This window comes from Poecilia latipinna, unplaced genomic scaffold, assembly GCF_001443285.1.
Source record: "Poecilia latipinna isolate Pla-1442-1.1 unplaced genomic scaffold, P_latipinna-1.0 Scaffold1063, whole genome shotgun sequence".
Lineage (NCBI taxonomy): Eukaryota > Metazoa > Chordata > Actinopteri > Cyprinodontiformes > Poeciliidae > Poecilia > Poecilia latipinna.
In genome coordinates, this window is record NW_015113679.1 from 68771 (window position 1) to 85504 (window position 16734).

Genomic DNA, 16734 nt, shown 5'->3' on the forward strand with positions numbered 1-16734 from the left:
TGTCGTTCTGTCCATACCTGTTGAGTCTCCCATTTTGTCCAGGAATCTACAATGTTTTACCTCCTTTCCTGCCGTACTTATGTAATTATTATTGTACCATAAATATCCCAGATTGTGCTGCCTGCTCTCACATTAGTTGCTCTCCCAGGTCTTACGGTACGATATACAATTCCCCCACCGCTCTTACGTTAGTCCCCCGGTCCTATTACGTTATGTTCTCCCCCCACCACACCCCTTTTCTTGTCTCCCACCCCTTCCCCCTGGACCGTGACATATCTTGTGTTTTGAAGACAAAAACCTGGCAGGTATGGTTCTGGCTCCTCAAAATAAGCTACTGGACTGGTCTGGAAAAAAGGCATTTCTCTTGGCCCTGATGCACATTTGTGCAAACTTTACTTTACAATGTTAATGTGTAAGTGGAGGTTTTAGATTTAAAGATCTAGTTTGAGATTTCAGCATGAACTGTGACAGCGTGGAGGGTGAAGGGATGAATGGGGACCGTGATAGTGGAGTACCAGTGTTCAGGCCTTTTTGTTTAAGGATTTTCTGTATTTTGTTGTTGGAGAAAGAGATAATGGAAGTAAAAAAGCTGTCAAGTGTTCTACAACTTCATGACTTCCCACACTTGAAAAAGGAGAACTTGAAGAGACTTCAGGATTTCACTCAATCTTTATTTACACTGGTGAACGGGAATCGATGAAGAGGTGAAAAACCTACAAAACACATACAAATTTTTAAACATGGGTTTTAGACATTTTGGTTTAAAGTCAATAATTTACCTTAATTATCAATTCCATGATTAACTTCAGACATGTATTTCTTTCACCGTTTTAACCATGGATTCAAGAATTATATGATTGAATCTTTTATTTGGTTGAATTAAACAAATCTTACATGAGGTCAAACATATTTTCCTAAATTAGAATTAAACTTTTTTTCCCCTCAGGATATAAATTTTTACATTAATTAAATAACTTAAATATGCATTTAATAGAACCAAACTGTAAAACGCAACAGTGCAAACTGTCCCTTCAATAAATTCTACCTTTATTTTACTCAAATGCAAAACCAAAGTCAAATTACATTTCAACTAAGTCCTTTTCCCATGAAATGCTGCTTTGGTGATTGTGTCTGCCTTCCTCAGCTCTGTTGCAAAATCATCTATGTGGTTGGTGGATTCCTTATATTACCTGAGTTCAGGGTGCTGCTGATTGGACCAGATTTCTTTCACCTGCTAAGAAGTGCTGCAGAGTGGCGCACAAATATGTGTGTTTATGCACCCATATCTGCACCCATGAGCAGATCTGTGCAACATTTGACAGAAGAAGTTGGGGGATTATGTACTGTTACTGACACAGAAAAATGTTTCTGTATTACCTTTGCTACTTGTGACTAAGTTACAAAAATAGTAGTAATTATAATTGTTAGTAGTTATAACAACAAGTCTGGAAGTAGCTCCCGCCTCATTCCTGTCTAAGCTTAACTTATTCACAAAATCAGTATACAACAATTCTACTGAAACATCTGTGTGAATGAGCAGGGCGAGCTGTAAGCCTCTGAGGTCAAAGTTAACACCCAAGAACTACAAGTAGCAGCTGCTAAACAGTTTTGAAGCATCATGTTTGAACTGAAACTGGAGCCACTTTTGGGACAGTTTTCTTTTTAACTTTGCTGTTTAAAATGTAAAAACCTAAAGTACTTTAGTTGTTGAACAAAGTGAAGATTCTATTCTGACCTGCTTTGTGTTTGCTTTTCAGGTCTGGATCCCTGTCAGCGTCAGGGAATGGAGGATTTAATTTCTGCAGCTCCGGGTTGCTTTGACCATGCTGCTCTGTTCTCCATTTTACAGAAACACACTCTGCAGCACCGCATGAATGACTCCTTCTCCTGCCTGGTATGTTGCCTCGAACCTGTTCTTTAGGCCACTGGTTCCAATCCCTGGTCCTCAGGTACCCCAGCCCTGCATATTTTAGGTGTTTCCTTGCTTCCGCACCTGAGGAGGCCATGCAGTCATTTGAATGAGGTGTGCTGGAACAGAGACATCTAAAACATGGGATCCCTGCATGTTGGGAATCACTGCTCTTAATGACAATGTGATGTTAGACGAGGCTCAAAATATTTCACAGAGGGCAGCTGTCAGTTTCACTGGGTGACTGCAGGTACAAAGTACACTTGATTAATGTCAAACATCTGCTCAGTGATTTAGACAATTTACATGACCTAATAAATACTCATATGAAGTAGAAAATAAATTATACCAATCTGACCTTTGGACGATGCATTTAAGTAACTGAAATTCTATTTGTGCTCAAATTTAAATTTCATAGCTAAATCATTTTGGACCTATGAAGTGGACATTTTATGTGAAAAAAACCAGATTACTAAAATACTTTTCTTCTCTGCAAATGGATAAAATCATTTTATTTACAAAACAAAACCAAACTGTAAATAAAGCATGTGATAGATTCATTTTGGATGCAATATGAAACACATGCATACTAGTGATTCAACTGGAAAAGCTTGCTTGCTTCAAGGTCTGTAAAAAAAGCCTTAAATCTTGTCAATTCAAATTTACAGGAACAAACATGCTCCACACATGTCCCTTCATCCCCTCATCTAATTGTCAGTTGCTCCAGTTGATGCCTGGTACAGCACTAATCATCCAGATACTAGCAAACTGGACTGTATTTATTTGTTGTTGATTAGCCTATTTTGTCAGTGAGCATACAGCCATTTAGTAGTCTACAATTTACAGTAGCAGCATGATAAATTGTCACAGAGTTGATGTATTTCTTTAATTAGTGACTCTCTAATATCATAAACATTACATTTGCTCCACACAGAGGGATAATCAAATGAATGAAGGACTTCCTCAGTATGCAGCAAAACTCTATGCAGTAAAAACTACACATGCATGCGCAGTACTATTAGTGATCAGTAAGTAGTACTGATCACTAATAGTACTGCACACAGTAGAACTGTCAGTTCAGCATACGCTACAAGATTCGACAAAAAAGGTCAATAATTTTTTTCTTATGATAACTGAATGGATATACGTCCAAAGTGTATTTAAAGCAGGGTCTAGAACAGGAGGGTCAAACTCCAGTCCTCCCCTGTCCTGCAGTTTTTAGATGCAGAACAGGGGAGGACTGGCAAAACATTCCAGTACAAAACACTGGAATGAAATGGTTTAATTACCTCCTTCTTGTGTAGATAACTTCTCCAGAGCCTTGCTAATGATGCCGTGCAGCAGAGGCTCATCTAAAGGTTGCAGGGCAGCGGCCCTCCAGGACTGGAGTTTGACACCTGTAGTCTAGGTACAGCTACAGTCAATCACAAAACATGCCCTGTATAAAACTCACCTTCCTGTTCGTTGATGATGGTCTGACTAGTTAACTGCTAAGTCAAGATGTCATAATCACAAAATGTAACTTCTACGTCATAGTGTCATGTTGCTGATTAAAGAAAAGCACATGGTAATCACAGTGTATACTTCTCTGACAGATATAGTCGTCAGTTTGTGCTATGTTTATGTCGATCTGATCACTTTTTACATGTTTCCACTCTATTTTTGATGATTTTTCATGGTGATGAGTTTGAAGCTTTTGAGGTTTAAAGTCATCTTTACCATCTGCCTAAACTTTAGCCCTCTTCACAAAATCTCAATTGGAGATTGGTTTGGTCTGGCCCAGTTTTTTGAACTGGTTCAGCCCAAAAGAATAATAATATGTCCAGTAAGAAGAAACATGCGTGTCTAACTGAAAGATTGCCTTTAACCTAAATCTGCCAGGGGTGTGAATAATTCTGGGATTAATGGTAAATGTTTTCTTTCTGCAGGATTCAGGGGAATACAGATCCATTTATAAATTAGAATGCCATTGAAAATTGTATCTATTTTGGTAACTCCATCACTCAGTCATGCATATTACATAGATTAATTGCACACTGACTGTTTCAAGCCTTTTTTTTCTTTTAGGATCACCTTCTGCTTCCAGCTAACAAAAACACATCAAAGATTTGAATATTATATCAGACCAATAAAAAAAGAAAAATTAACAATATTTCAGTTGTTTCATTGTTGAAACTGCCAATGTAAACCAGATGCAACTTTAATTAAACCATGTTGCCTGTATAGAAATAGATGAAAACATTATGTTTCCTTATGCTGGTTTGACTTTCTGCTGTCTAGGCCTTATTGCTGTCATTGCTTCTATCCTCCCAACACTAAATTTATATGGCTGACTCAATGTGTGCATGATAGCTAATTTAAACTTTCACTTAGAGATAACTAGAGCTGGTCATTTAAAATCATTTTTACATTTGCCACCCATTTCTTGTAGGAGCTTAATGCTGAAGGGGAAGAGACGTTCCTGCTGAGGCTAAAACACATCCGAAAACATTTTGAAGAGACATAAAAGCTTTCAGTCTGTGTGTGTGTGTGTGTGTGTGTGTGTGTGTGTGTGTGTGTGTGTGTGTGTGTGCTGGTTTATTAAACTGCGGGGGGTCTCTCACACTGATTGAAGAGTTAAATGTTCTAATCAATACTTTCCAAATGGGAACACGGCCCAACTGCTGTGCCGACTCACTGGAGACACAGAAGGGAGGAGGGGGACTAATCCTAGATAAGAGTTTGGAAGGAGAGAATAAACTGAAGGCTTTTGTGTTGTGTGTAAATTAGCAGACTCTGAACCATGAACATCCCAGGCTCTCTGGATATGAACTATGTTCAGCATTATGTAAGGATCTTCCTCAAATTACCTCAGTGTTGCACACAAAGCTGAGATGTGTGTTTTTAGCTGGTCGGTCTGTTCTAATCCAGGGATGATTGACTTTACATCCAATTGCTCACCGCCGGCAGAAATTTTGATAAGCTGACTTTATTTTCTGTTCTCTCTGTTATTTGAACAAATGAACTAAAATGTGGGGCAACGTTAAACCAGGGACGCAGCACAGAAGTTGGCAGTTTATGTGGATACATGTCAGATTCAGATTTTGTCTTTTGCTTTTCCCACATCAAAATAAGTCAAGTCAAAGTTTATCTATATAGCACATTTACAACAGCCTCAGCTGACCAAAGTGCTTCACAACAAACATCACAGGTAGATAAATGACAAAATAGAAATGAAATTAAGTTTAGTAAAACTAATAAAGACAAATGTAAAATTGGCAGAGATACCAATTGAAAAGTTAATACCATGAATAAAAACCAAACAATTTTAAAATTTAGCTGCAGTGATTTTCTTCCATCATTTACCTTTTTCTCTTTAACTGGTGTTGAAGGCCAGGGAGAATAAATGAGTTTTCAGGCTGGACTTAAACTGACCTGCTGACTGAGAAAGCTTAACAGACAGAGAAGACTCTGTCCCCTCTAGTTTTTAGCCTAGCTTCAGGGACACACAATAAGAGCTGGTCAGTTGAGCTTAGGGCTTTGGGTGGAGCCTAGGGCTGCAAGAGCTCACTTAAGTAGGAAGGGCCCATGGAGTTTAAACACTTAAAAACAAATAAAACCTTACATTTTATCCTAAAAGCAACAGGGAGCGAAGGACATGCAAAACTGAGATAATGGATTCACGCCTACTTGTTTTGGTCAGCAGACGAGCTGCAGCATTTTGTATGCTCTGCGGTTACTACAGGGAGCGCTGGTCCAACCCTAAGTACAAAGAGTTATAATAATCTAAACGTGATGTAATAAATCCTTGAATATCCTTCTCAAAATCAGGCAGAGGAAGACAGCATTTTATCTTAGCAAGGGTCCTCAGCTGGAAGAAACTGGCTTTGATAACAATGCTAATATGCTAATCAAATTTAAACATAGGATCAACAATCACACCCAGATGTTTCACGAATGGACGACAAAAAGAAGACAGGGGACCAACAACACTGTCATGTCCAAGCAGGGGATTGCATTGACCAAACACTAAAATCTCAGTTTTTTCCTTATGTAGGATAAGAAAATTTGCTCTTATCCATGCCTGTACACCCTGAAGACAATCCTGTAGCATATGTACAGCAGACTGGCTGTCAGGGTGTACAGAAAATGGATGGATGGATGATTCATAAAGAACATCATGGTTCATTGATAAAATACAGACCTGAAATAAACAACTCACCTCCAAACATTAACACAATTCAACAGGCTTCCTTAGTTTTGATGTCTTTATTAATGGATTAAATTTGTTTTTCAATAGATTTTAGACCATATTATAACACAAAATTGTCTGCTTGGAATTCCTACAGATGAAAAGATCTGAATAAATATTCTCCATGAGCGCGATGGTTTCTGTGTTTTTGTCTGATGTCGCATAAACAGTGAGTAAAGAAAGTATGCAGACCTCTTTAAATTGTTCACTCTTTGTGTCATTGCAATTTCTGCAGCACTTGAGATTCCTAAGAGCACAGTTACCTCCATAATCCTTACATGGAAGAAGCTTGGGACAATCAGAACTCTACCTAGACCTGGTCGTTCAGGCAAACTGAGCAATCGTGGGAGAAGAGCCCAAAGATCATTGTGGCTGAGCTCTAGAGATGCAGCAGGGAGATGGCAGAAAGTTCCACAAAGTCAACTATCACTGCAACCCTCCACCAGTTGAGGCTTTACGGCAGAATGGCCCAATGGAAGCCTCTTCTCAGTGGCAGACATGTGACAGCTCACACTGAGTTAGCCAAAAAACACATGAAAGACTCCCAGACCGAGAAATAAGATTCTCTGGACTGATGAGACGAAGATCGAACTTTTTGGTGTTAATTCTAAGGGATATGTGTGAAGAAAACCAGGCACTGCTCATCACCTGCCCAATACAATCTCAACAGTGAAACATGGAGGTGGCAGCATTATGCTATGGGGTTGTTTTTTTTCAGCTGCATGGACAGGACGGCTGGTTGCAGTTGAAGAAAAGATGAATGTGGCCAACTAGAGTGAAATCCTGAAGAAAACCTTTTCCAGAGAAAAGCTTGTTGCATCATTTCCAAGGAGACTCATGGCAATACCAGGTCAAATGGTGCTTCTACTCAATACTGAGCAAATACTTATGACCATGTAATACTTAAAAATATAAATATTTTTTATAAATATGTAAAAATTTAAAGGGCTGTGAATGCTTCCTGTAGCCACTGTAAATTGCTCATAGATTTCTGAGCAACTTTAGCTGAAGTATGTGTGGCCTGATCTTCAACAAACTGAACTTTTCAATTTCTGTTTGTTTGGATCCCTATTAGCCATCGCCGTGAAAATGGTTACTCTACCTGGGGTCCACATCATAAAAACCTTATTTATTACAAAAGCAGTTACACACACTTAATATAACATAGCATATTAAAAAAATACCTTACATGTTAAAATAATTAAACAGGACTCTCTCTCTCTCTCTCTATATATATATATATATATCTACCAGAGACCTGGGAGCTTGAGGGTTCTGCGCAGTGTCTTGCCTGTGCCTATATATTTTTTTAAAAGCATAAACCAAGAGCTCATTGTCTATTTCAATCATTTCTATAAATGTTAAAGCTTTGCCTCTGTGGATGAGAACACAGCATGAATAACGGTCTGGGTTAATATTGCTTTTAGGAGGTTCATTTGGAATCCAGTAAAGAGTATGTGTTGCAGATATGTTCAAACTCTGTAAGGCCCTGTTAGTAAAAGCATGTTCTTAAAAAACTGTTGACAAAGGTTTCCTCTGAACACTAACTTTGATGCTGAGGAGTCATGCTGTCTTGTCTTGCATTTCAAGTCAACGAGATGTTCAGCAGAGTGACATCTGGGCCTCTTTGGTTTGTCTGCCTACCTCACAAGGACTCCTTCCAGCACTGCAATTAGACCGCTCCATTCACACTGTCCAGCCAGCTCTTCATTGCTCAGCCTTTTGTGAACACCGCAGGGTTTTTTGTTCCAACTTGAGCCTCTTTTCACTGAGCACTCTTAGAAAAGGCCTGGGCCTAGGCGTGGGAGACATCTGTTGAGAAGAGCCTTGGATTCATGTCTCAGACCAGGTCATATTTTATTGAAAATGAGCTGAACCCAATGACAACAATGGTAATTAGGCAGAAGTTTAGGATGTCGCTGGAGTCCATGCTGCTGCCAAACTCCTTCTGAGGGGGAGGAGGTTAAATCTGGCCAGTGAAGGTGCTGTGAGCCCAGACAGATCCAGTCCAAACCTAGAGTCACGTCTCTACATCTTTCTGCTCTTTACACTCTTTTGGCTGAACTGGACGACCAGAATGGAGCTGTTCACACAATCAGGATCTTTTTTAGATGAAACTCGGCATGTACAGACTCTTTAGATCGATGCAGGTCTCTCAAAATTTTTGTTCTTGAATTGATATTAGTTTAAAAACATCTCAATGGTAAAAAGAAATAAAACTGTGTGTTTGCAGAAGCTGACTTTGACCATTAGTAGCATGCTGCTGTCCCGATGCTTCACCCTTCTTAGCCCTCTGGCTGCTGAAGCACAATGAGAGTGATCATTGAAGTGGACAGCGTCTGAAGACCAATATTTACTCTAATTTGCAAGAATCTGACCTAATTAGCCTCCTGTCAACCTATAAATTTACAGCCTCAGCTCATATCCTGTCCCTGACTATTGCTGAGCTTCTGAGAGACCAGGACACAGGTTCATGCAGTTTTAGTGTGCTGAAGCAGAAACCTACCTTCTTATTTTAGTCTTAACAGATCCTGAAATAAATAGCCAAGTCTGTGCATCCACGTGATTCAAGCCCCCGTTTTGTTCGAATCTCAAGCCCATTTCAGTGATTTAGGTAAATGTTGTTGAAGAAAATTTTAGGTTATAATATTTCTTAAGAAAACTCTTTTACTCGATCTTCTTCGATCCCAGGTTCTCCCGGCGGACCGCGTGTAGCCACACAGAAAACAACAACGAGTGCAGACGTCACAGAATTACAGAGTTTAATCCAGTAGAAGACAACGCATAAAATTACAACAGAAACTGCAGAACAACAGAGACATACATTCATTTACCTGACATAAATGGAAAAGAAGAAGAAGGAAAGAAAGAAAAGAAAAGATGTCTTTGGGGAATTGCGAGAGGAAATCTAATTTGTTACTTCTGTGTAGAAAGTTTTATAGTGAAGGCGTATTCTTATCTTTAATTTATTCAAATAAGGCGTATCTTTGCTCATCCAACCAGGAGCTATCTCTGACCCTCTCTCTAAAGCCAGGAACTCTTGTTGTTTTACAGCTTTTCACAGATGAGTGTGAAAAGCTGGAACTTCTCCTGATTGTTTCCCACATAGACAAATGGTAGTTCAAAAGATCTTAGCAAACCATCTGCTGTAACTACAGGTAACATAAAGGTCAATAGGCCAGAATAAGATACTGATTTTAAAACTATAATTAGGCTATTTCAATCAAGACATGTTAAGCTTTAAAACTAGCATACTTTAAATCTATTTTCTTAACAATGTCTACTCTTCAGAGGATTGCTAAAGTTGGGGTTGATGGCTCCAGTCACATTCAGCCATCACCACATGCATGTGAAACACACAGATCCATCTAGTGTGCTTTGATAAACAACCTGCATCTTGTTTCTATTTGACTTGAACTTTATTAGTACTAATATTCAGTTTTACACTTCAACTCTCATGTTGTCACATTGCAACCATTAATGTATTTAGTAGGGATATTATGTGATATAAGCTAACACAAAGCTATTTGTAATAGTGAAAGAAAAGTCTACAAGGTTTTGTTTTTATTATTTATAATGAAAATATCTTAAGTGTGGGGTATATTTGTATTCAGCCCACCTGAGTCAATATGTAGAACCACCTGCTACTGGAGGTTTAGCAGCAGGTTGCTAGTTTGTCTCTACCAGCTATGTACACCTACAGATCCCCATTTTTGCTCAGTATTCATTGGAAAATAGTTCAAGGTCGGTCGGACTGCATGGAGGACATCTGAAAATGTTTCCTTGCAACTCAGTTTGTCTATGTAGCACCAATTCAAATGCTGTCTCAAGGCACTTTACAAAAAAGTACAATTTAATCCAGTCACACATACTTTCCAATTGATCCTACTTATCAAACAGTAAATTAAGCTCAGTTAATTCAAAGTAGCTTAAAAAGCTTCTAAGGAAACCCACCAGAGCATCAAGTCATTGACTTACAGAATTCGCTCCTCCTTGACCAGCACATAGTGACAATCACTCGCGTTGCGTCGTTGACTTTACATCAATCTCTCATACTGAGCAGGCATAAATTTCCAGCAGAAATTTATAGGTTCTGCTGGAAGAAACTTCCAGGAGAACCAGAGCCTGGATCAGTAGAAGTGGCCATGTGCCACAACTGACTGGGAGTTTGAGAAGATAGAGCAGAATGTACAAGAAGAAACAGATAAACTGATGTAGGATTACTTTTGATGTTCATCAACGTAAAAAGATAATAACAGGAGCGAGAGAACAATTAGTTAATGGCAGCATTATGTCAGCTCATGGCCTCCTCCAGGAAGAAATTGTGCTGTCAATCCAGGTGGATGTCTGAGTCCTGCTAGGTCTCCAGCTGCTCCACCCTGTCAGTCCACCTTGTAGAACCACGAGTCTTAGTCTGTGTGACGCAAATGTTCAAAACCTCAGAGCCTCTGCAGCAAATTCCCTGGAGACATTTCATTGCTCATCAAGGGTGTAGATCCCATCTCATGATTGGGGGGGGACCACAAACAGGAACATTTCGAGGTGTGCTGTGGTGGCACAGGGGTTCAGCACAACCCACATATGGAGGCCTTAGTCCTCGACGCAGCTGTCGCAGGTTCGATTCCCGGCCTTGGTGACCTTTGCTGCATGTCTTCCCCCTTCTCTCATTACCCATTTTCCTGTCAATTAACTATCAAATAAAGGCCACTAGAGCCAAAAAAACAGGAAAATTTCTTAAGACCAATTTTGGGGGGGTCGGCAAAGTTACATTGAAATGTAACGTAAAATGAGGTTTAAAGAGTTTTTAAACCACATTCAGGCTGCAGGACCAAAAATGACTAGTAATCCACATCAAATGTGTTTTTCTTAGTAAGCAACTTATTGAGAAATAAAATTAAAACTCAAATGTTGCTTCTATACAAGTTTTCTTCAGTCTCACTGATCTGCTACACCTTTACAAAATGTTAAGGTTCTAAATAAAAAAGCTTTAATGAGTAACTGCTCTTAATAAAATTCCTTATAAACATTGATTTATTGAAATGGCTCCCAATACAAGTTATGGCCTATTTAAATTATAACTTGTTAAGTTGCTTTATTTTTAAACCTTTTTTAGTCCTGGATGAGTGAGAACCAATAAGTAGATATAAATGAATATCTGGCAAGTATAACTTAACCATTGCACTTAAAGCACAAGGGTTTACATAGAAAAATATTCAGATTTTATTTTGTGGTTTTAAAGGCTTTACATTGAAGGCAGTGAGAAATAAAGGCATAACATTTTAGTTTTTTTTCTATCTGTTCTCGGCTCCCACACTCTGAGCTGGTCCACTTGCTCAGCCCCTCCTCCTGTTTCAAACTCTTCTAATTAACTAAAAGTTAAAGAGTTAAATATGAATGAGATGTTTGCTACCTTTGACAAGAAAGCTTAAGTCTATGAAAGCAGTGTAGCAGTTTTGCTAACGAGGCAGCTTATCACGATTCAGTCAAAGTAAGAAAATAACAAACTGCAGTCTGATCTTTATTGTGATGTGTTCAGTGAAAGTAAATAAAAGGTGTTACATGTCTTTTAAGTATTTACTTACTGGAGGGTTTTATGTTTGTGCTGCAGAGCCACAGCTAACAGCTAACAGCTAGCTCCTCACTTCAGCGGCTCTAATGAGCCTGTGCTGTTGCTCCTCCTTCACTTTGGACTGAACCATTGTTCTAACAATGGTAGGGGCGACCTAAAAATGAATTCTTATTTTTTTCTGAGATAAGTGGCAGATTTAGTTTGTTCTTTGTTTCTTTTGCCTTTTTATATTGATATTTAAATGCAAATGTTCTTCAATGATTTTTTTGGGGGGTGGGACAATTTTAGACTTTTCCAAGATTAGGGGGTCTGGACCCCCTCAACTCCCCTGGATTTACGCCTAAGTTGCTCATGTAAGACTGGGCTTTTAATAAAAATGCAAGTCCAAAATGTTATCATTGTCACTTTAAAAATTTAAATTAGATTATGACGAGATTTTTTTTTTGACCCAGTCAGTCAAAATGACAGACAACAAAAAGTCTAGCGCAGCAACTGCAACATAGAAACTTGATTGTGAAAAATATTGTAAAATCATGTTAGTCCTTTAAATTTGAAATTATTAAGTTTCTTATTAGGAAAGACACCACATATGACTACATGTAAAATTGTGGTTGTGTGTAGCACTATTTAAAGTGTAAAAGGACTGGATGGAAAAAATCAGAAGACTAGAATTCGTCTACTGGAGCCGTTGTCAGTAATCAATAAAACAATACAAAAGAACTGCTTTCAATACAATGTATTAGACAAAATTAAAGTGAACAATGCAAGACAAACATACATAGGACCAAAAAAAAAACAAACAAAAAAATATACACAGTACTGCGGCAGTCCTTCATTGGTTTGTGCACAAAGGGTCTTGATTTCCCCGCTGGTCAGTCCAAAGGCTGACCGACACACATTCAGAAGTCCATGGTTGAATTATCCAGATATTTAAGTTGAAAATGTCCCAGCGCAAGTTCTTTCGGATGAAAAGATGAATAATGGAGTGTGTGCCTGAGTGGTGAGATGGAGGGGGAATTGATACAGACCAGACCAGGATGAAGTGATTCTTAGGGCTCTCCTGGCTCCAGCCAGTTTTCAGAAGCTCGCCATCCTTTACCCTAAAAAGGAATCACCTGGCCAATTTCAATAATAGTTGGGAGCATGGCAGCTTCAAGGCTCCAAACTCACTGGATTTTTTGGATCTGTAGCTCCTTTGTCTCCAGCTCTCCCCCTCACACCTGACTGGGGAAAGCTGGAGCAAGCCTAAATAATTACATCAGGTGTGTCAATTGGCTGCATGCATTGTGTGACTGACTGTCACTCTAACCAATGGGGCAGTAAGGCGGGACTAAGAGCAGTTTTTTCACCCTGGGTTACATGTGACAGGATAAAAGATGAATAAAAAACCTTAAAGAGGTGTAAATCCTACAGTGGTGTTTTCTGACTCCACACTTCTACTACAGCTCAATTTAAAGCTGCTGTGAAGGTGGAACCCAGACCCCCAGAGGACAGCTTTTGCTTAGAAAACCAGTCGCAACTGGATGCTGACGTTCTGGGTTCATAAACCAAATATTTTGTCTCGTTATATTTATTAATAATGAATGTATGACTGCTTAATTTTGTTTTCCATGTTCACATAATTGCACAGAAATCAGATCTGTTTTTTCAAAGTCACCTCAAGGCAGTTTACTTTAAAACTATTTGACCAAATTCAGTCAAGTCATCTGCAGTCATTTCATTCTAACACAGCTGAGCCAAGGATCTGCTGTGGCTGTGATGGAGAGCAGCTTCCACAGCTTCAGTTCTCATGCTTTTGGTTAGATTGTGATCTCTGACTGGTTGCTCTCTGGATGTCTACTCAGGTTTATTCTTCCATTTGCTTTCACGTCTGGTTCCATTCTGGTAAATTATTGAATGGCTCTGTTCCACACTATTACCAGAGTCAACATAAGCTACAGGAACAGTATTGTTATTTTAATTTATTTTTATTCCTGCATTCATTCCCAGAGTTGTGACTTGAGACAATATTTTGGTTCAGCAATTATGAGAGAAACGATCTGAAATGATCTTTGAGTCACAAACCAAAAAAAGAAGAATAGATAAAAGAAAACAGGCAAAGGTGTTTGTAGTTTCAGAGCTGCAACTGCTTGGACTGATCTTGGGTTGAGCCGTCCCTCAGAGGGGGGCGGCAGACGCTGTTGCTCCGACACAGAGACACACAGCCACGGCTGATGGAAACCTAACGAGGCAGTCTGCTTGTTAGCTGCTAATTGAGCGGTCAGAGCCAAGACTGGAGTGCGCCATCTGTTTGTCACAGAGGAACATCTTGTCGCTTCACGCCCATCAGTGAGCCCCCTTCTCTCTCTGTGGTGTGATATTAATAGCTCATGCCCAGAGAGAAAAATCAAGAAAGAAACTTAAGTAAAGTGATGAAGGGAGGAGGGTCAATAAAAGGTCTACAGAGGAGGATTCTGATACATTTAAACCCAATAGGAAGCAGCCTAGCAATGAGACCATAAATATATTTTCTAAAAATAACTTTTTTTCAAATTTTTGTAACTTTTATTTTCAATGTACGTGAAGCTAATTTTGTAAAGCTGTTTATATTATTGCATTTCTCAACATTTTCCTTGCTATGCCAGTGTTCTGGTTATGATGTGTGTTCTGCAGCCTAGTGCATTTCCTTCTCTTCTTGTGCAGATTGCTTTTTCATATAAAAGGTGTTTAATATGTTCCATAGCAAAAGAACTAGAAGAAATAAAGATCCGTAGATCTTTATTTCAGTGTCACCAAAGCTTTGGGTGGTCAGTCCAGAGAGGCTCGACAGATCCCAGGTCCCTGGTCTCTGCCAACACCAGACCTGTTTTTGTCATTTTGGTGAATTGGTTGTGAAAAATCGGGGTAGATATGATTAGTCTGAATGGAAACATGACAAAAGCTGCTCAGCAATTATAAGACCGCTTTGTTTGCTCTAATTCCAAATAAGGCCTTTCTGTTGATGATTGAGTAGGAAGAAAGTAATTTTCAGCAAGTTATTTTATAATAAAGTATAAATAAATATTTATTTAGACCTCCCCTCTGTTATCTCCTGGAAGACAATCAGAGCCCAACTTGTTCTAACAGTAATAAGTAAATGTAACTCTACCAGAGATGTGAAGGATTCTGTGCAGACATGTGTGTGTGCAGGTGTGTGTTCTCAGCGTCTGCAGACTAAGCAGATTACCTGCCAAGTTTCCCATGAAGGTTTTATCAGCCAAAAGAAGAACATGTATGAAAACCGACTGACAATATGAACATAGATATTTCTTTTTAGCTTTCAGGATGTGTCTTAATATTGTAATGTCTGGTTGAGTTTTGGTCTTCAGAAGGAACCAACCGTTCTGAAGGTGAAACAGTTTCTGTGCTGCTCATCTTCCTTCCTGGGTCACCGGTCGCTTGGCACTGAGCTGCGGCTGTCAGCCAGAGGGAGCTCACTGTGTGTGTGTGTGTGTGTGTGTGTGTGTGTGTGTGTGTGTGTGTGTGGAACCAGCTCAGTGGAGGTGCTAATTTGTTAATGTTTTTCAGTGCAGAATCTTAATTAGTGTTGCAAGCTTCATGCCTAATTTAGTGATTACACACCAGATAAATGAACTCATGTAAATCTCAGGATCTTCAAATTGTTCCACACCTTTCAACCTGACACATTACATATTCTTCATAAACCTATAGAGAAACTGTTACGTCAACCTCTTACACTTTGACCCATCTTATTTGTTTCATAATCTAAGAGGTTTTTTTTCTGTCTACAGTCCATATACTAGTTGACTCTGTCCATTAGTATTTGGACAGAGTCAACTTTTTTCTCATTTTGGTTATGTACAATAAATTTTAAATGATATAATTCAGATTAAGTGCAGACTTCCAGCTTTAACTCAGTAGGTTGAACTAAAACTTGCATAAAAATGTGAGGAACTAAATGTTTTTCAACACAATCACTTCATCTCAGGGCGTCAAAAGTTTTCTCTCCAACCAGCTCATAGGACAACTGCACATGGTTTTCAAAAAGAGGCTATATTATTGGAGTTCAATTGATCAGTGTAAGCCCCGCCCATTGGCTTTGATCTCTGGTTTTGACTGATAAAATGATTTCATAATGATGCTGCAGGAACAGGAACAATGAATCTACATTTATTTAATTATCTGCATTGACTTGTTTAAGTTTGCATTTTAATGATTTAATGAGATATTTAATACATTGGTTGCTAAACAAATTAAACAATTATTTATTTATTTGCATATTTAATCAAAGATCTAAGGATGTATTTATTTAATTTTGTCTTTTAACTCTGTACTATATTTCCTCATATATTGTGCAATCTTTTAGTTCAACCCACTGAATCAAAGCTGAAGGTCTGCAGTTCAGCTGCATCTGAGTTGCTTTATTTCACATCCATTGTGATAATATACAGAACTCTGTCCAAATATTTATGGTAGTTTATGTAGCAGCAGGTTAATTGTCATGCTTGTCCTCAGGGCTGGTTCAGTCCCGGCCAGGTGTTTGTCCTGGATGAGTACTGCGCCCGGTACGGGGTTCGAGGTTGCCACCGCCACCTGAGCTACCTGAAGGATCTCATGGACTACGCCGAGAACAGCGTGCTGGTTGACCCCATGCTGCTGCATTACAGCTATGCTTTCTGTGCCTCACATATCCATGGAAACAGGTAAACAAGCATTATCATGATGGAATAACTTTGGTCCTTTGGTCATCAGAGACAAACATTTGATTCCTAGTTACCCCAAGTATGTGGGACGTCCTGCTACTGTCCTAATGTTTTCAGTTTTTGCTGGATGGCCCAGGGCTACTTTGAGTTGGTTAAGAAAAAAAAACTGAGCAAGTAATGATCTTATGTGAGGTTCTTCAAAGCTCCACTCTTTGGTTTCTCTCAACATTTCACTTCTATCTAATGGGTGTTAGAAAATGATTGTGGTTAGTTAAGGAAAAGTTGATTATTCATACTGAGGACTGTTTGCCTGAAGTCAGTAACTACTGATGTCACAAGGTGA

The 16734-nt window shown here is 39.0% G+C and overlaps 1 protein-coding gene across 1 annotated transcript in view; it reads left to right on the forward strand.

The window, feature by feature from the left end:
* The window catches only part of LOC106959268 (calcium-dependent secretion activator 2-like), a 63931-nt gene that overhangs the window by 30678 nt on the left and 16519 nt on the right, over window positions 1–16734 (forward strand). Inside the window, exons 6-7 of the mRNA XM_015051737.1 lie at window positions 1758–1894; window positions 16204–16391. Of these exons, the coding sequence (XP_014907223.1) occupies window positions 1758–1894; window positions 16204–16391 (325 nt within the window). The remainder of the gene's footprint in view (window positions 1–1757; window positions 1895–16203; window positions 16392–16734) is intronic.